General features: G+C 45.0%; 1 protein-coding gene and 1 non-coding gene across 2 annotated transcripts in view; one reads left to right on the forward strand and one right to left on the reverse strand.

Annotated features, from left to right (window-relative positions):
• Positions 1–20,549, forward strand: part of LOC144119410 (cytochrome P450 3A11-like) — a 334,374-nt gene that overhangs the window by 120,606 nt on the left and 193,219 nt on the right. Inside the window, exon 10 of the mRNA XM_077652030.1 lies at positions 15,887–16,047. Coding sequence (XP_077508156.1) covers positions 15,887–16,047 — 161 coding nt within the window. The remainder of the gene's footprint in view (positions 1–15,886; positions 16,048–20,549) is intronic.
• TRNAS-CGA (transfer RNA serine (anticodon CGA)) lies at positions 1,278–1,351 on the reverse strand. The gene has a single exon. It is a non-coding gene; the product is annotated as a tRNA-Ser (tRNA).

Here is a 20,549-nt window from a genome sequence, read left to right on the forward strand (position 1 = left end):
CGGCTTCGAAACGTTGGGTTAAAGTTAAAATTTTAGGTTGGAGAAGTGCAGTTTATTATGTCTTCAAACCCAACCAGACAGGCAAATATGTCATGTTTAGTTTTCAATCTACGAAAGCTACCATTTGAACAGCGCCATTACACTCGCCGCTGTGGCACGACAAAATATGGCTGCATCGTGCTATATACACCCACTTTCGAAAAGGGTGCAGTCAATGCGACCCTTCCAGTCATTTTAACTAGTCGAAAGAGCCAAATTTTGTCGTGCCACAGCGGCGAGAGTAATGGCGTTTTCGAAATACTAAAAACTGATATGGCTAGTACTTATGGCCGGCCATAAATGACTAATTAAAATGAGGTGCCTATTGGTAATAGCTAAAAAGTTAACTATTAAAAATTTAGTTAATCACTTAGATACTGAAGATGATTCGCCTGTTTTTTGACGTCCGCCAACACTCATATTACTATGCCGCAAATTGTTTCTCGTTACATCAAGAACGGTATATTTAAAAATTAGTCATCACCCTCCCTGAAATACCTGGTATATATAACCTTCGTCCGTATAGTTCCGAGACTGAGTCCATTAAAAAATGCGTTTAACATTGAAATAATTTATGCAGCACTCCTCCGAAATAGTCTTCCTTAGAAGTCTATACACAGATTCCAACGAAGAATTTTACGAAGATTTTATATATATATATATATATATATATATATATATATATATATATATATATATATATATATATATATATATATATATATATATATATATATATATATATATACCAAAAGTGATTTCTGGCTGCTGATTGGTCAATGTAATATAAAATCACCAGAGATTGAAAAACATAACAGAATTTATTTCACGACGTTTCGGCTGGAGGACCAGCCTTTTTCGAGTGTAGTAGGGCATATGAAACACACAGCTTTTATAAAGAGTGAGCGAGATACAAAATCTGAGCAAAGCACGAATTCAAACAACAAGGGGGGGAAGAGACCTGGAAGAAAAAATTTACAAAAGAAGAGCGAGAATCAGTGACAATCTATGAAGGCGATCTCCTAACCTGAATGGCGGTGTTTCCAAGGGGGCGAACAATATATATACATATATATATATATATATATATATATGTGTGTGTGTGTGTGTGTTAAAGAAACCAACAGTCAACGAAAACCCAGGTGCATAGGGGAATTTTTTTTCTATTTTTTAAAATTTCTAGTGCCAATCAATTGCCTTTAAAGAAAATTACTATAAAGCAGCAGATAAAACAACCATGCCGCCGGTGGGATCCGAACCCACGACCTCCGAATATCGCGTCCGGTGCTCTTACCAACTGAGCTACGGCGGCGGCTGTCCAATCTGCTGCTTTCGTGGGTATTTATGTTTTTTCGTGCAAGAGAACCTTGAGAGTGTTCACCAGCGCCACCCTCGTCCATAGCGGTGGACATAGCACGTCCTGTAATACCGCAAGTGTGACGTAGAACGTCATCTAATGGCGAGAGCAGAAACTGTGCGAGAGCCCTCTTATGCTACCTATGGCATCAAGACTGCCAGAACCGAGACCCCCGTAAAGCTATTAGCAGACAAACAAATGAAATGAGGGGCTCGTTTGACAAACATATTAAGGAAACCAACAGTCACCGAAAACCCAGGTGCATAGGGGAATTTTTGTTTCTATTTTTTTAAATTTCTAGTGCCAATCAATTGCCTTTAAAGAAAATTACTTATAAAGCAGCAGAACTATATATATATATATATATATATATATATATATATATATATATATATATATATATATATATATATATATATATATATATATATATATATATATATATATATATATATATAAAGGGGGAGGTTCTTTTCCCACCAACTTAGGGCTGCCTTGGAAAGGCCCTCGAGGTGTCGCTCCTCACCGCATTTCATTGACAAGCGTTAAAGCCTTGACCCCTGTACAAGGAGGAGGCAACATTCCAGAGAAACAGGTAGGGGGTAAGGAGGGAGAGTAAAGAGGAATGCAAACGAGGCCTTTTAAAAAGAAGAAAAAAGAAAAAAGTAAAATTAGTGAAAAACGAAAGAAAAGCCATTGTACAAGACTTGGAAATATGCATTCAGAGAAGGGTGGTGGCAAGATGAGAGAATACAAAATAGGACATCAAGAAATAAGTTTCTAATCAATCCTTATACGGGCACTCCGTACACACACATACACATACAGAAAAAAGACTAGGCAAGCAATATATCCAACACCAGAAACGAACTGCAATGAGTCGCAAGTACAATATACCGCAAGACAAATGAGCATTCCTGGTAAAAAATGTAATGGTCACTGTAATGGTCACCACGGCAGTTTATCACTGTATGAAGCGAAGACCGACATGACTGCAAAAAATGAGGGGGGATGACAATAAATGGGTGACAATATAATACAATGCGCGACAATACGATATTGAATAACATAAAAAAGGGGAAAGAAACTAGCAGTAAATGCGGGAAAATGCAAGTTAAAAAGAAAAACACGTGGGAAGCTGTGCTTGTTATGCAATCTGCCGCCCGTTCTATGAGTCTGGAATAATTATTTGTTACATCTATTGAGTGTATAAGCATGATAGCCGGCCTATTGTTTCTTTAATGCCGCTCGCGACTGTGTTAAATTTGTGAATCTGGTAAGATTCACGCCTCTCACGGTCATAATTTGTTTTGAATCTCAATTAGAGTGCAATAGCAGTAAAGTTATCGAATGGGTGCCCAAGGTTGTTGATTTGTTTTGAAAGTGGGAGATTTAGCTGGTGTCCGCACATGTGATCTGTGGTTGTTGATGCGAATTCTGAACGGTGTAACTGTTTGCCCCACGTACTGCGCTTTACAGGTGCCACATTCCAAGAGGAGGACAACATAAGCGCTGTCGCATGAGAAGTTACTTTTTATCTGAAATCAGAGAGAGGACGCTGTGCTTTTAGCTCTGGTTGTTGTTGTCATCATCGGACGGAGTTTGCACCTAGGTTTATTGCATGGCACGGATCCTCTGAAGCTTCGGTTGCCGATTGTAGACGATGTTATCATATCCCGGATGTTCTTTGCACGCCTTTACGTGGGGGAGCAGGGGTAACTTCTTTCATCTTTTCACTCTGTTAAAAGATGTGGTGTTTTTAAGAATTGTGCTAACACTGGGCATTGAAGCCGAATGGGTAAGGACTAGATTGACTTGATAGACCGGACGTGGCTGCTTTTTGCCATTTATGAGTTCGCGCCGGTCATGCTTTGAATCTTTCTTGACCTAATCGTCGATGACTGACAATGTCTGCCTCTGCCGTGCTATGTCCACACGGAGTTGCTCGCAGTTTGAATCAATGTCGCCTTCTTTAAAGCAAATCCTACGGAAACCTAGGGATTGAATGTAAGCGATTGATGTTTTACAATAGTGAGTGTGACTGCTCTGGTGGTGTAGGTACTAGTGTCGGTCGGTGGGTTTTCTGTAGACTGTTGTGTCAAATTTTTTCTGCGTGATGGTCACCTGGACATCAAGAAAATTCATTGCTGAGGCTGAATGCGACGAGGAAGACGAGATGTTAGGGTGAGTGCTGTTGAAGTCCGAAATAAACTTAGTGAGTTTTTCCTCACCATGGGTCCAGACCATAAACATGTCTTCGATTAATCTTCTGTAAAATAATGGTTTAAAAGGAGAACGTTTGAGGAATTTCGTCTCAAACACAGCCATGAATATATTAGAGTAATTTGGTCCAATTTTTGTTCCCATTGACGTTCCACTTATTTGCACGTAGTGCTGGCCATTAAACTCGAAGTTGTTTAACTCAAGCATCAGTTTTAGCATATCTGCAAGTGTGCTGCCGTCAACCGGTTGATTAGATTCTAAGCGCTCATAAGCATAGGCGACTGCCTTGATGCCATCAGCATGCGGTATATTGGTGTACAGTGAAGTAACATTCAGGGTCACTAGTAGGGAATCATCTCGAATGACTAAATCGATAATGTAACTAAAAAAATGGGTGGTGTCATTAACATAGGAAAGATATAAGGAAGGGATATCCCTGATGAGGCTGTCGACATAACTCAAGATGTTTTCAGTAACGGTTCCAACTCCAGCGACAATTGGTCTTCCCGGATTGTTTTCTTTATGAATCTTTGGAAGAAGATAAAAACGCCCTGGACTTGAAGGTAACAGAATGAGGGCTTGTGCGATCTAGTCCTCAATTTTTTTCTTTTTTGCTAAACTTAAAATAGATTCTCAAACTTTCTGAAACTCTGGCGTGGGATCAGTAGGGAGAGCCTTGTAAAATTCGTAATCACTTAATTGCCTTTGGGTCTCATCAGGGTAGTCCTTTTCGTCCATAACTACGATGGCGCCAAATTTATCCTCTGGCTTTATTACGATATCAGATCGGCTGCTGGGAGCCTGAAACGTATTGCGTAAAGCATTGCGAGAGTTGAGTGGTAAGAGCGTCGTTTTCGAAATTCGGAAAGGATATCCTTTTGCACTGCCTTTAAATATAAATCGAGACACTTATTCTGCCGAGGTGGTGTCCAATGAGTAACAGATGGAAGTTTTGGACCAGAATCTAATTTTTGGAGGCGACCGTGGTAGTACTCTCTCAGTCTAAGGTTTTGAGAGAAATTATCTAGATCTTTTTTAAGTTGAAGTTCATTAAATATAGCGCTGGTGGGGCAAAAGTTGAGGCCCTTCGACCGCACCATGCACTCATCGTGTGACGAAGTTATCGACGAGAAATTGACGACATTGTTCGGTGTAGATATGGCGACCTTTAAGGTTGATTGGCGTGAGGCTGAATCGGGTGAACTGATTTTTATATCTGATGCAGAGGTTGGACTACCGGTTGAAAGGAGCTGACAAATTTCTAAGTTTGACGAATGGAGCCCCTGGAGAACCCCTTTCCGAAGGAACCTCCTCTCTCTCTGAGTTAGGAGTGAACGCTCAAACGATTCAAAGGAAGGTTACAATATTTCCTACTGCTAAATTTGAGCGCAGCTCTGTCTGCTTCGGCGGCGCGAGTGGCAGGGTGCTCTTGGCGGCGGCGGTGAAGGCCGCTGTACGGTCGTTTTTGAGCCGCATGCGAATGCGCCCTTGCGGCCATTCGCACTGCCGCGTGAGGGCGCGGGCGCGTGAGGTGTTGTTAGATCAAGTTTGCTGCATGCGACCGAGCGGATGAGTCCGGTGTTCTGATTGACGCCCTCGGCACTGCCGCCAGTGTGGCAGCACAGGCATGTGCGTACCGAAACTTGAAGATATCTTGCCGTACGAATACCCACACATTGATATTAAGTGGCTCGCCCGAAACATGCTTAGCTGTGAGATTTTTCGTAAAAGGTAAAGCCCCGATCGGCTGTGATAGCCACGGATCTATGCGCGGCCCAGCTTTTTCATTAATTCATGGACACGTTACTAATTATAAACTTTTGTTGTCAATGTCATGTAAACAGGCCCCCTGCTGTCTCCCCACTTAACTGTTATTGCAAAACACGCTTATTTATTCATCGATATAAGAAATTCGTGTCTCAATTATGAATGCATTAAACATCCCATGCATTAGCGCGCTGGTGTCGAATACGAATCCAAATACACGTGAAATTTACATTGGCAGTAGTTTGGAATATGTAAAATCAACTGTAACTGAGCAGTTTTGCCTTTCACAGAACATTGACCGTTGAGAAATACTGATTTCTTTATATCATGCTCTTCAGTCGTTTAGAAAAGCCAGAATTCAAATAGCACAGTGTGGTGACAATTAAAGGGGCCAAGCCATGTATCACTGTGCTTAAATGCGCACCTGCGTTTTTTGCGCACTGATAGCGGGCCACCAGTTTGTTTTTTTAGCAGTCATTCCTGAGCTCATATTGCAATGAGAGTTGCACAAGCTTGAATGCAGCAGTGTAAACAAGCCTGAAGAGTTTTGCATGAAGAAACAAGGTGGCATGTCTGTACAGCTCCCAAAAATTCTAAAAGTAGGTGTCCAACGATATATGAGACAGATACTGCGCCATTTCCTTTCCCCCAAAACCAATTATTATTATTATATGCGAATGAAACTAAAGTGGTGGCTTAGTACTTGGTAAAACGCCATACATGCACTTCACTTTCAGTGCAAACACAACACGATGAGGGAGTTGGTAAACTGGCTTACATTTCCTGGACTCCACCTGGTTGGGGCTGGGAAAGAATACTTCATATATTCAGAGAAACAGGATACACTGACCATGTACAGTGATTATCTCAAGTAAAATTTGTAGAAATATATTTACAGGGTGAAAGCTATGCTGTAGCAAAATGCAACGAAATAAAAACTAATCATTTAAGTGTGTGTACGGCATACATGCATATATCCTCTCATATAGCTTTACAGTGATGTTTAAGGCTTTTTATCACCTAAGAATTGAGGGATCGTTACAGTGATTCTGGTTCTCAAAACGGCAGATAAAAGTCAGCATGGTCTGTACAACTGGACAGCTTGTCATGTATAAATTTTTGGAACATGCTAGCTGTTGCGTATTAACAAAAGCTTCTGCAAAGTTAAGTTCCTGATTACCAGTTCGGTTTTCAAACTGCCAAAGGTCCTTTAAGGATACCTTATGTTAAAATGACTTTGTCGTTAACGTTAACCTAAGCTGCTTAAATTAGCGATTGCAGCGATGGCGTAGAGGTAGAACATCCGCCTCACGTGGAAGAGGACCGGGGCTCAAATCCTGGTGCCACGCAATTCTCCACCGGGTTAAAAAAAAATCCGCGTGTCGATGGAATTGCATAACCAGGCCTGGAGTGCGGCCTGATCTCGGTGACCAGAACCGACAACGCACTCTCTCACCAGAGCAGGATTTGGCCACCCTGGTGTAGTACTTGGCCACAACCTTCTATGATCAAACCAATTAACCCTCGGCCCTGAGTCCCCAGCGGCTGCAGAGCAACTGACCAAGGCGGCGGTCAGACCAGTGACGCAGCGGAGGGCGCTAAGAATCTCTGGCTCCGGACAGGCCGCCATTGGAATCTGAACCTGGCAACGTTTAACGCTAGAACTTTAGCTAGTGAGGCCAGCCTAGCAGTGCTGTTTGAGGAATTAGCGGCAATTAAATGGGATGTGATAGGGCTTAGCGAAGTTAGGAGGACAGGTGAGGCGTATACAGTACTAAAGGACGGACACATACTGTGCTATCGCGGGTTAGAGGATAGACGAGAACTAGGTGTGGGATTCGTCATTAATAAGGATATAGCTGGCAACGTAGAGAAGCTCTACAGTATTAACGAGAGGGTAGCAGCTATAGCAATTAGGCTGAATAGGAGGTACAAGCTGAAAGTGGTGCAGGCCTACGCACCCTCATCCAGCCATGATGACCAGACCGTTGAAAGTTTCTATGAGGACGTAGAATCGGCAATGAATAAAGTAAAATCGCAGTACACTGTACTGATGGGCGACTTCAATGCGAAGGTGGGCAAGAAGCATGCTGACGACCACGCGGTAGGTGACTATGGGATAGGCTCTAGAAATAGCAGGGGAGAGTTTTTAGTCGAATTCGCGGATAGAAATAATTTACGGATCATGAATACCTTCTTCCGCAAACGAGAAAACAGGAAATGGACCTGGAAGAGCCCCAATGGTGAGATTAAAAATGAAATCGACTTCATACTATGCGCTAAACCTGGCATCATTCAGGATGTGGCCGTCCTCGGAAAGGTGCGTTGTAGCGACCACAGATTGGTAAGGTCTAGAATTAGCTTAGACTTGAAGAGGGAACGGAAGAAGCTAGTGAAGAGGAAGACCATTAACGAGTTAGCCGTAAGAGGGAAAGCACAAGAGTTTAGGATAGCGCTGCAAAACCGATATTCGGCTTTAACTGAGGAAGATGATCTTCATGTTCATTCAATGCACGATAATCTGACATCAATAATTACGGAGTGCGCAGTAGAAGTAGGCGGTAGGACAGTTCGAAGGGATACCGGGAAGCTATCTCAGGTGACGAAAGATCTCATTAAGAAGCGCCAAAACTTGAGGGCATCTAACCCTACCGATAGAATAGAACTAACTGAGATATCAAGGCTAATAAATAACCGCAAGGTAGCCGACATAAGGAAGTTTAATATGGAGAGAATCGTGCATGCTATAAAGAACGGAGGCAGCCTAAAACAGTGAAGAGGAAACTAGGCATAGGTAAAAACCAGATGTATGCATTAAGAGGCAAGCAGGGCAATGTCATTAACAATATGGATAAGATAGTTAACGTAGCCGAAGAGTTCTACACAGACCTGTACAGTAGCCAATGTAATCAGAGCGCTAATGAGAAAGACAGCAGTGCACAGCAATGCGTCATCCCGCCAGTAACGAAAGATGAAGTAAAGAAAGCCTTAGAATCAATGAAAAGGGGAAAAGCAGGTGGGGAAGATCAAGTAACAGCAGATCTGTTGAAGGATTGAGGGGACATCGTGCTTGAAAAACTAGCCACCCTGTATACGCAATGCCTTATGACCTCGACTGTACCAGAAGCTTGGAAGAATGCAAACATTATCTTAATTCATAAGAAGGGAGACGCCAAGGACGTGAAAAATTACAGGCCGATCAGCTTACTATCCGTTGCCTACAAAGTATTTTCTAAGGTAATCGCTAATAGAGTCAGGGCAACGTTAGACTTTAATCAACCAAATGATCAGGCAGGCTTTCGTAAAGGATATTCCACAATAGATCATATTCACACTATCAATCAGGTGATAGAGAAATGCGCAGAATATAACCAACCTCTATATATAGCTTTCATTGATTACGAGAAAGCATTCGACTCAGTGGAAACCTCAGCAGTCATACAGGCATTGCGTAATCAGGGGGTAGAAGAGCCTTATGTCCAAATACTGGAAGATATATATAGCAACTGCGCAGCTACTATAGTCCTCCATAAAGTCAGCAATAAAATTCCAATAAGGAAGGGCGTCAGGCAAGGAGACACGATCTCGCCAATGCTGTTCCCCGCATGTTTACAGGAGGTATTTCGAGGCCTGAATTGGGAACAGTTTGGGAATAAGAATAAATGGAGAATACCTAAATATTCTGCGATTTGCTGATGACATTGCCTTGCTGAGTCACTGAGGAGGTGAACTGCAAATCTTGATCAAATAGTTAGGCAGGCAGAGCAGATCGATGGGTCTAAAAATTAACATGCAGAAAACCAAGGTAATGTTCAACACCCTAGCAAGGGAACAACAGTTTACAATTGGCAGCGAGAGCCTAGAAATAGTGACGGAATACGTCTACTTAGGGCAGGTAGTGACAGCTGATCCGGATCATGAGAGTGAGATAACTAGAAGGATAAGAATGGGGTGGAGCGCATATGGCAAATTCTCGCAGATCATGAGTGGCAGTTTACCAATTTTCCTCAAGAGGAAAGTGTACAACAGCATAATCTTACCGGTACTCACCTACGGGGCAGAAACGTGGAGGCTAACGAAAAGAGTTCAGCTTAAGTTAAGGACAACGCAGCGAGCCATGGAAAGAAGAATGATAGGTGTAACGTTAAGAGATCGGAAGCGGGCAGAGTGGGTGAGGGAACAAACACGGGTTAATGACATCCTAATCGAAATCAAGAGAAAGAGATGGGCTTGGGCAGGGCATGTAATGCGAAGGCAAGATAACCGCTGGTCCTTAAGGGTAACGGAGTGGATTCCAAGAGAAAGTAAGCGTAGCAGGGGGCGGCAGAAAGTTAGGTGGGCGGATGAGATTAAGAAGTTTGCAGGCAAAGGGTGGATGCAGCTGGCAAAGGATAGGGTTAATTGGAGAGACATGGGAGAGGCCTTTGCCCTGCAGTGGGTGTAGTAAGGCTGATGATGATGAAGCTGCTTAAAGAGTGTCTTGGCTATGCAAATGACTTTGTATTTAACGTTAACCTAAGCTGCTTAAAGAGTGTCTTGGCTATGCCTATTTTTCTGCTTCATACAGGGAGTGTACGCGAATTTAAACCATGCTAGAAGAGCTGTATCAGGCAAACAGATGCCTTGTTTTGTGGCCTCCTTTGTTCAAAATAATGCACCACAATGATAATCGTCCTCAGGGCCTTACTTGAAAACACGTGTCACTAATGTAAAAACAACAGCTCTAGAGATAAATTAGTATCGCGCACAAGTTCGTGCCTTTCCATGCGGTTAACTGCCATCAATGTAAGAAAATCATTGCAGAAGTAAACTGACTCTATTCATGACGACAAAAATGTATGTGCAATATAGCTTTATTCTAGAGGAGAAGAAGGCACCCTTTTATAAACGCTGTAAATGCTGGACCCAGAGCTTGCCTGCTGTCCATTTGAGATGAGGATACGAATTAAATGACACACGCACATAAAAGTCACATACGTAAACAAACTTAGCATTTTAACCCCATCACATAGTGGAAGTCTCTGATTTGCTTCGTTTGACACAGGTAGGATACAAGCACAGAAGGAATACTGACACATATCTGCTCGTAATGGAGGCGGGTATGGTTGACAGTAAAAGCTATTAATTAAGACTGTTGTTCTGGAGAGTTGGAATGTTGGTACTGTTATTGAGATGGCAGACCACATACCAATCAATGAAGACTAGTCAAATGAAACAGTGAAAGGGAGGCGATCAATGTAAGAAAAAGGAAGGCCCAAGTATAATACAATTGTGGTAGCCTGAGATTCCAAAAAAGGAAGCCAGGACGAGTAAGAGTTAGCATGGGCCAGCAGCTTACAGCCAGATAGAACCACTTCAATCCCGCTGAGAACAGTAGTATGCAAGGCATTATAATACAAGGAATTTTATCCCATGCTTTCTCTAACAGACCAAGGTGCATGTGTATGTCACAAAAAAATACAAGTTGGCTATCAGAGGAATGCTTTTCAAAAGGACCGAGATTTGGAAGGAACATTTTAATGGGCCACAACAATCAAGCGGTGTGAGAACACAATGTTTCTCCCGATTAGGACCGCATAGTAGTCATTAGAAATGCTGCAATGATTTGGTGCTTGAGACATTATCAGAACTAAAAATTGTACCTCATTTTGCAGTGTGCAACAATGGCTTGTTAATATCCACCTTGCAATATGACGACTTGAGTTATTGACAGTTTTTCTGGGGACTAATTTTTTTCAAAGTATGCATATCTCGCTAACATGAGAACTTGCCGTTTGCACAATGAAGAGTGTGAAAATGCACAAAGCCTATTGCGACCTGGTCATTTTTGTTGTGTAGTATAGACTGCAATGCGAACATCTGAACTGTGGTAACTAGATACTATTACACAGCACAAGGACTGAATCATATGGCTGTTGCAACCTGGAATTGCCATCATACCACTTTGTAGCATAGCGTGCAGTTTTTGTTAAGCCTTCAACTGTCAAGAATGCCGACTCTCTCCGACCGTATCTTCTGATTGAAAAATCACTTTCTTTCTGATGTCAAAATCATTGACACTGAAAGGCTCGGTGACTCATTTCCTGGCGCACTTTCTTCACAGCACAAACTGAAATAAGCCGCTTGCTTACACTATAACATTTTTGGTATAATTTCAGAGATGCTTACTTGCAATACTAAGTTATTGTTTTTTTAGACAGAGCACGCGGCATTGAAGAAAAAAAAACTACTAGAGTTCAAAGCGTGTTGGGCAGGAGGAGAACTTAGCACAGATGCAAAGCAGGCAATCTGCACATAAAATCTAAGTAGTAACAAAAATGGTTCAAATTAAATGTGTTGTCAGCCACGACAGGTTTATGGATGCACCGGCACTGCAGGATGTCCAGAAATGGCTCTACGTTAGCATTGCAGAGCCAACCATAGTGCAATAGCTCATGGCACGTTTCGAAAATTCAAAATAAGCCTTGTTAACGTGGTATTGAAATATGCAGAAATATGGCCCTGTCGTGACCATACGACATGTGTGAACATATAAGTGTACCAAAAATCCTATATAGTCGCCGCGGTGGCGCAGTGGTTATGGCGCTCGGCTGCTGACACGAAAGACGTGGGTTCGATCCCGGCCGCGGTGGCCGAATTTCGATGGAGGCGAAATTCTAGAGGCCCGTGTACTATGCGATGTCAGTGCACGTTAAATAACCCCAGGTGGCCGAAATTTTCTGAGCCCTTCAATACAGCGTTCCTAGTAGCCTTAGTTGCTTTGGGACGTTAAACCCCAATAAGCCAAGCCAAGTAAAAAAACCTATATGTTCTGGAAGGTACAAAAAAGCATCTACATTCAAGCAAACCAACTTTGCAATGCAGAAAATGCCAGGAAGGCTAAGGAAATCTAAGAAGCATTTTACATTTCTGACAAATACATTCTCATAGGCCCACCACCGCCTTCACACAGCAGGCGAATAATGTCCATTGTAGGCAGTCGCAGGTAAATGAACGCAGCATATGCATGTGTACAAGTGCATCGATGATAGATGCTTCCCAAAAGCTCCGAGAATATCTCACACAAGCTGGTGCAGCTCCCCTAGGAAGCGCTGCTTAACATCTGTTCGACAATTATAATACCGAGTTGTCGAACAGCTCGGTGACAGCAGTGTAGTGATATAAACAACAAATATGGGATCATACGCTGATTAAACGAGTACAGTTTCTATCCCGCCTGTCATGACTCACAGAGCACTTAGATCGCTGCATTTTATCAGTGGTCATGGCAGCCACAATAACGCACTTAATAGTGCAAGCATTTGCCTAAAATCCAAATTCGCACCAGGCTGCTAAGCAGAAAATGAATTTTAATCACAGCAGTTTGTTGAAAATGTTTTTGCTTTTAATCACAATCCACTATAATGGAGAACATTTTCTGTGTACAGTTCTGATTCGGAACCAAACGGTACACATTAATTAGGCACATTTTTATATGGGTTCTTTGCTTTGAGAAGCGCAAGCATCTGACGTAGTCTTTTTTTTATGGCATCATATCAAATGAAATGCTAAAGAAAAGTAGCTGCACTAGTCGGTACATATTACAGATTTGTGCGTTGTGAATCGCCTGAGAATAAATTTGAACAAATTTTTTTTCATAAATAAGTCTTCCTGATCTGGTGATAACAAGCCGCAACCCAAACGTAACACTACTGGTTTGGCTCAGCCCATGATGACATGCAGGGCAAGTTGTATTCATTCAATTTGCCATGCAAATGTTTTTGCAGATATAGGCCCCCATAGCCGGCAGGAAATAATAAAAGACGCTCCAGAACTGACAGCTGCTATGCAAACCATATGTTTTTACATAGATTGCACAGTGCCGCCGGCACACCACCGTAATCCGGCCACTCATAGTCGCAATGATGCCTTTTATGGAGCACAATGCCACAGAACAGTGGCGACGCTTCTGTAGTCCCGACAGAAAACAGTTCAACGGCCGTGCATCCCAGGTCGTTTCGCATATGCAAAATCCAGCTTTCAGAATGGTCACGTCGCACTCACGGCGATTGTCTACCACAGTGCGAACGAACTACGATTAATATCCGTGGTGGCTACGCCACAGGAACAACGACTTGCGCTCGCTATCACTGCAACCGCTGCAACTAATGCGACTAGCAGGAGAGCTCGAAATTCATTTTGTTACCTTCAAATCAGGGCATTTATCAAATACAGTATACACGCGGGCACACGAACCGCGATCTGCTGTACGCTCGAAGTGCATATCAGCATTCGGAAAACAAGGCATGCGTAGGGAGTTTTTCAAACGTAATTAGACCTGCATGCAATATTTCTGACTGACGCAAAAGCACTCGTTCCGACCGCAATCAGTGCACTCACACTTGTCACAGCGCTGGCTGTAAAGCTTGATGCATGCGTAGGTAATTCACCACTTCTGGCTGCTGTTCGTGAAGATCCTCTCGCGACTTAAAACTATTACAAACGGCCCCGAATTAACACTTCGCGGCGCGGGCACCGTTACGTCTTGCGTAGACAGCGTAGATTTGACGGCCGCTCGGTCATCTCAGTGTACATGGCGACAAAACAACTTAAGCGAAACAGCCGCTTTCCGCTGTTGCACATGGAGAAGATGAAGTCGCCGTCAAGACTCGTAATAGTTACATGCGGCCAATATTTTGAGTTTCTCGGCACAGCTAATATCCACTCGGCGTGGTTTCTCACTCCGCTTCGCGGGCGGCCATCTTTCGGAGGAGGCGCGACCTGGAACATTATGGGACAGCAGCCAATAGCTGTGATGCGACCATCCACTCGTGCGTCAGAATGTTGAAGTCGACCAAATTCGTGCTCACGGGCGGATGCGTTCATACGCCCCATTGCTCGGCCCGTGCGCACGGTCGCAAGGACGAAACAAAAGGCCGCCACCCTCTGGAAGACGTTCAAGTAACGAGCGTTAGCTGTTTGGTTTACTAGACGAAGAAAGCGAAAAAGAACGCGCCACTTGTCTTTAGAAACGGAATGTAATACCCTTTGAAACTTGGTGATTGCCACCATGCTCGGCTAAGCGTGCACTCGTGCCGCCTAGCGGAGAGGTCGCCGCCTAGCGCCATCTATCAGAACAATTACGATGTACGTCGACCCGTGGTCGAGTTACACCCCCTCAAGATGAGTCCCAAACGGAATTTGCTTCGTTTGGGGGTCAAGGTGGGCCTAGAATTCGGCTTGCGAGGCGATATGGTAACGCTTCAATTAGTAGTTGGATGTATACACTGTTTACCTATTAGTTAATTGTGGTTTTATTTCTATACCACAACCCATAAGGTTTTATTTGCCTATCACGTTCGGTACGCAACTCTCCCGGATGGGTACCCTTGTTGGAGATTATATAGCGAAATGAATGTATACATGTTAGCGGTCCCGTATTGGGACAGTTTCCCTACCTGTTATAAGATATTTTTTGGTGAGGGGGAAAGAGATAGGAGGGCACAACCAATTTTACTGGCCGCCATCTTAGATTTGAGAAACCTAAACTATGCCGCCATTTCGTCCCTGACGTCACACTCACATAGTTCTATCTCTATCCACCATATTGGACCGTGACGTCATCATTCGCGCGCGGCAGGTGGTTGTTTCTGCAATGCCGACCCACGAAACTCGAAACATGATGAGTAAGAGCTAACGCTCTTAAAAACGATCGTACAGCGGCCTTTAGTTTTTGATTCGGCGAATCGCGCACCTCTGGATCCTGGCGTCGGCGGGGCTGAGGCTCTACTTGGGCAGCTGCTTTAGCAGCAGCGGCAGACGAAGCAGCTGCACGGCTGCGTCGCTCATTGTTCAGAAAGAACTAGACTTTTTTGTATTTTATTACATAAGCGGACAGTTTATACTAGGAAAAGAAAGCCTTGTGTGGCTTGGCCGACGTGGACAATCCACAGCACCGCCCGTCAACGGAGTAGAGCATTGCGCGACTGCGAGAAGGCAGTGTCGCGTGGGCGCTTGCTGCCACATAAAGACCTCCCCTCCCCAGTTTCGCTACCCCAGGCATTCAGTGGTGACGAAAAACGGCACGCACCACTCCGGGGCCGTCTATGGGCGAGTGGTGGTACTTTCCTTCGCTCGTTTGCACCAACGGCGGGAACAGCCACCGCTATGTGGCTCAACTCACCAACGGCGCTTAAGAGCTGCGCTCTAGAAAGGAATGCCGCATCATACCGGGTTGCACTGCGGAGAAAATCCATCTTGAGAGCGCGTTGCATGCCACTCAAACTAACATAATTTGCTATGGTTGAGACCAAGAGGGCCATTAGGAGGAAAATAATCTGATGTTGCTGGTGTAAATCATTCTTATACAATGGGGGATACTTGGCAAACATATGAAGCTTAGAATAGGAGGTGAAGAGGTTTTTTGGTCATCCTCTTGATCCACGAGCACGTCCGTCACTTGTTCGAAGGTTTCAAAATCTGTCTGATAGTGTGCATTCTGCTCATCTTCTCTGTTTGCAGTACTCAGCAAAGACCAAGTGCTAGCGCAAGCAGTTCTATTTTTCATCGCCGGATACGACACGACGACGAACGCGATGTCAATGGCTGTCTACTACTTGGCGCAAAACAAGAAAATCCAGACTCGGGTGATAGAAGAAATTGAGGACACTCTTCGCAAACACGTATGTAGCCGCGTTTCTATATGCTTGAACCTGCCCAGCAGTAAATTGTGCTTGAAGTGAGCTCATATCATGGACTTGAGGATAAATGTGAGATATCGTGCATGCCTACATTACACTAAATACCTTTTTGCGGCATCCGCTTCCAAGTTGGTAGGTAGAGTTATGAAACGCGAGTTGGCATACACCTAGACTATTACTTGCTCACAAAGTACGTCGACGGCAAATGACCGTAAGCAGGGTTCAGAAATATTCGCAGACGAACTTTCTGCGTAGGTGCAGTGCAGGTGTATAGGGAAATAAGCGTCAGCTATCTGTCTTACAAGACCGAGTAAAGAAGCAGCAAACAAATAATTTTGTGACTAATAAATTCGAGAGTAGTATGTTACCATCACGCAAACGTAAAGGGGTGTTCTCTACTGACACGCAGCGGTAGTGCACAACAGTTACAAATACTTTGTTACAGCTGCAAAATAGAACAGCTTAACTACAATAGAGCTCGGCTGCGCCTTGGGTAGCGAGCGCACTAGGGAGCTATTAGAATAAGTATCTCCGAGAATTTTGGACTCTCTCAATTTAAAATGATGTGCAACTTTTAGATGTCGAGCTTAAAGCTACCTGCAATATTAGGAAAATCACTTGAGTTTGACGTTCACCAGGCCTGAACAATCCCGTCGTCCTTCGTAAGCACTCGCAACATTACTTACCCCGTATTTCACGCACAAAAATACACTGCCTTACGGCGACGACGAAAAAAGAATGCCACTGTCTGGAGGAGCGAATATCGGAGTTTCCTGGCAGTATTTCTCAAGCTATAAACGGTCCGTGACCACAGTTTATAGAGGTCTCCTGGACGCACAGCGGTGGTCCAAAGATCCCAGGCTGCTCCGACCGAGTCAGGAGCGATTGCTCTCCGCTGTCACGGTGCTGCCATCGCTGACGCAGGTTCTGTCTCCTTCTTGCTCTCCTAGATAAAAGAACTTAGAAAATGTAGTGCGGCGTGTACCTCCCCTTTTCGCTCTTCGAGTTCTGGTGTGGTAGAGAGCGTGGAGTAGCAGAGCGTGGCGTGGCCGCCAGCTTGGTGTTTTACTTGACGGAAAACTGCGTACCGTTTTGCGGAAAGTACCGCACCATGCCGGCGACCATTTTTAGTTAGACTCCGTGTGCTTCTCTGTACTTTTCGGCTTCCTTGCGTAAAATACCGTACAGTTACTTTCACATGACCTCTACAGCGGCTCTTGAGACATCTGCGTGATTTCTAAAGTGCTGTTTTGTTGAACTTCCGTCTTTTATGCTGGAAATTGCCAAGATATTAACTTGGTCAGAGTCCCGCACGTTCGCTTTTATTCTAGAAGAATTATTGTTCGCTGCAGTGTTGCAGTGCTCTGTCCTAAGCTCTGTGTTAATGAGTGAATTCGGAGCCCCCGCGCAGTTAACGCTTGGGAAGCAGCTGTTACGCTGGAGCTGCTAACATGTGTTGTTGACGCTTTCGCTAAGTATTTTGTACGCTGCTATGCACAGCGTTAGATCCATTAAAGCTACGCTTTCGGCGCTTACGCTAGTAGCCCTGTGCCCACTAGACGGAGAGGAGAACTCATGCGCTATAATATCAGAGAAGAAGCGCCCAAAGGGTATGAGCTTCATTCCATCATATGACCAATTCAGGTGTGTAAACAACGCGTGATATTCTTGCCACTGTTCTCTCGCTTTCTCTTTGCGCGCTTGTCGTGTGATGTCTACGTTGATTATTGATCGGAGAGGTGGGAAACGTACCTGTGCTGTGAGCACCTGCCTCAGCTTGGCTGTATTTGCGGTTGGTGTTGCGCTTGCGCTGTCGTACTGTCGGCGTTCGAACATGTCACACTCCGTTCGACTTGTGGAAAATCTTTTCTCCCCTCTGCAGTCAATCTGGCGCATCAGTTGTATGTGGACAGCACGCGGCAAACACGGCGTCGCTGAAGTAGCTTCGCTTGCACTTCTGCGTCCTCTCCCTTGTATTTCTCCCCAAAGAACACAAAACAACGGAAACATCTGGCTTAATTTTGTATCGCAAAGATAGCGCGTACATCTCGAAGCGCCGACAGAAAATGAATGACTGGCGATGCGACGCTCGCGTTTAATCTGATTCGTTGCTCCTAATGAAGAAAATTAAATGCCGCCGTCATGCTCCAAATGAAAGGCACTTCGAAATCAGTGCTTTAGTTCAGCACCGCGGTGGCCTATAACTGCCTTAACGCTGCCCGGAGAGCCAGGAAAGCCGGGTGAAGGTAGGACCGATGGCTTCAATATATTCTATGCAGGGAAGCTATCTTTGGGAGAGAAAAAGTAATCCGTGGCCTCCATTATCGTCGGTTCATTGCTGTGTAGCACGTGGATGACGACATAGAAGTTAAAGCAGTGTTCTTGCAGCGATGTCGCACGTATGATACCGCCCTTTTTCCATGCACTAGAGGCGCGTAATAATGGTAGCAGGAGAGCTAACTCATTCGCTATTTCCCTTTAGTGGGGCGCCATGTGATTGAGCACCGATAGCGCGACCGCGACACCAGAAGCGAACACATCCAGGCAGATGCAGGTGCTCATAGCACAGCCACATTCCCCTTCTCTCCGATGAAGAACCAATGTGGACATCACACGACAAGGGCGCAAAGAAACCGAGAGAACAGTTGAAAGAACATCACGCGTCACGATAACACCTTAAAGGCGCATTTATAGTCAGACGTGTTCAGCGCGCGGGCGCGCTACGCCGGTTTCGCTGCGCCGGCCAAAGCGCCACCCCCTCTATATTTGGATGCGCCCAGACACCGCGCGCCGCTTCTGAGCATGCGCAGAACGACCGCAGCCTCGCGCGCCGATCGTCGACACGCCGGCCATTTGAATTCCGTTCGCGCCTTTCTCTGCGTCGCCTCATCCGTTTCGTTCCATCCACGGCATTGCGGCTACTAATGAAACATGGCTAGGGTGTTATCCGCGCGACAGAAACTTGCTCCCGTGTTATTAGTGCATCGTTGGCGGCGAAAGCGCAGGCGCTCGATGTATGTGCGAAATATCGCTCTCTCCACGGGAATAACTCACCGGTGGAGAGACCGGTGCTTCGCCTTCTGTTGCCAAGCGTTCTCTTTTCCCCGGTGGTCTCTGAAATCCAGCCTTTTGGTGTCGTATACACAAGGGTGTTGTTTGATGACAACGATATCCGGCACAATTTCAATATTTGGGCAGCTCGCGCCACTCGCGCCGCTCGAACTGGCATCCACCATTTTTCTCAGCGCGATGCATTTTGGGTCGACAAGGTCGGCGGCGCCGGCGCGCAATTGGAGCAGGAGCCAAATCTGCGCCGGGCCCGTCGGGGCACGCTGGCAGCCGCCGGTTAAGTTGCCCGCTGCAGCGCGTCGAACTATAGACGGAGCTCTTTCACCAATGCAACGCAGCGTGCGCGCTCGCGCTTGCTTGCTTGCGTTACGTAGGACTATATTCGCGCCTTAACTGGCCATATGACGCTCGTCGTGAGCTTCGTACACGCTAAGCACCTATTTTCTGACATGTTGAATGAGTTCGTTTACCATCCCGTGAGCACAGAGGATCCAGCGTGAACACAAAAAGTAACATTTGTAGATCGAGCATACCGCATAGGAGTGCACGAAAGATTTCGCAGAAGCACCCAACGCACGTTCTAGCGGCTTCAACACATGGCGACTACTGCTGTGTTGCTTGCACAGAGGATCTAATTAAGCTCACTCATTAACATACGGCTCAGGACAGCGCACTGATATTAAGGCAGCAACCATGAACTCCTCGGCCACAAAAGCAAACATTCTGGATTCCAGGCTCTCACCACGTCCGCATGTAACCAATTTACAGAAAAGAAAGCAAAGGTGTAAGAATATGGCGTGTGAGAAGTCAAGCAGATGGCTCACAGAGCCGCAAACCAGCTCATGTGAACGCAAATGCATGATATAATGCTCCAGGAAGCAGGAAGGTACTAACAATAACGAAATATGCGCGCCAGCATGTGCGTCACTCTGTGAAATTGTCTGCTAAGCCGCGCGCTCAATCGCAGCGCAGGTCGATGTCGAAACGTGAAGGCGCACGCCGCACTAGCTTTTCTGCGGCTTTCTTATCAAGCGGACTAAGAAAGAGAGGGGGACTCACCTCCTCTCAGTGTACCCTCTCTAAGCCGGCGCATCCGGTGTTCCTCAGGGAAGTGTTTTGGGCCCTCTGCTTTTCCTCTTGTATGTCAATGATATTGTTCAATTTGCAAACCCGCCAGTGCAGATTCGATTGTTCGCTGATGATTGCATTCTCTACCGAGAAGTTACAAATAAGGAGGATCAGAGTGACCTGGACAACGCTTTGAACAACGTTTTCGACTGGTGCGACCAATGAGGCATGATTCTGAATGCTAATAAAAGTGTTCATATGCCTATAACCCGTAAAACTATACGACATAGCTACACATACAAAGTAGGCTCTTTCCCTCTTCAACAAGTATCCAACTAGAAATACCT

Source organism: Amblyomma americanum, chromosome 2 (genome assembly GCF_052857255.1).
Source record: "Amblyomma americanum isolate KBUSLIRL-KWMA chromosome 2, ASM5285725v1, whole genome shotgun sequence".
Lineage (NCBI taxonomy): Eukaryota > Metazoa > Arthropoda > Arachnida > Ixodida > Ixodidae > Amblyomma > Amblyomma americanum.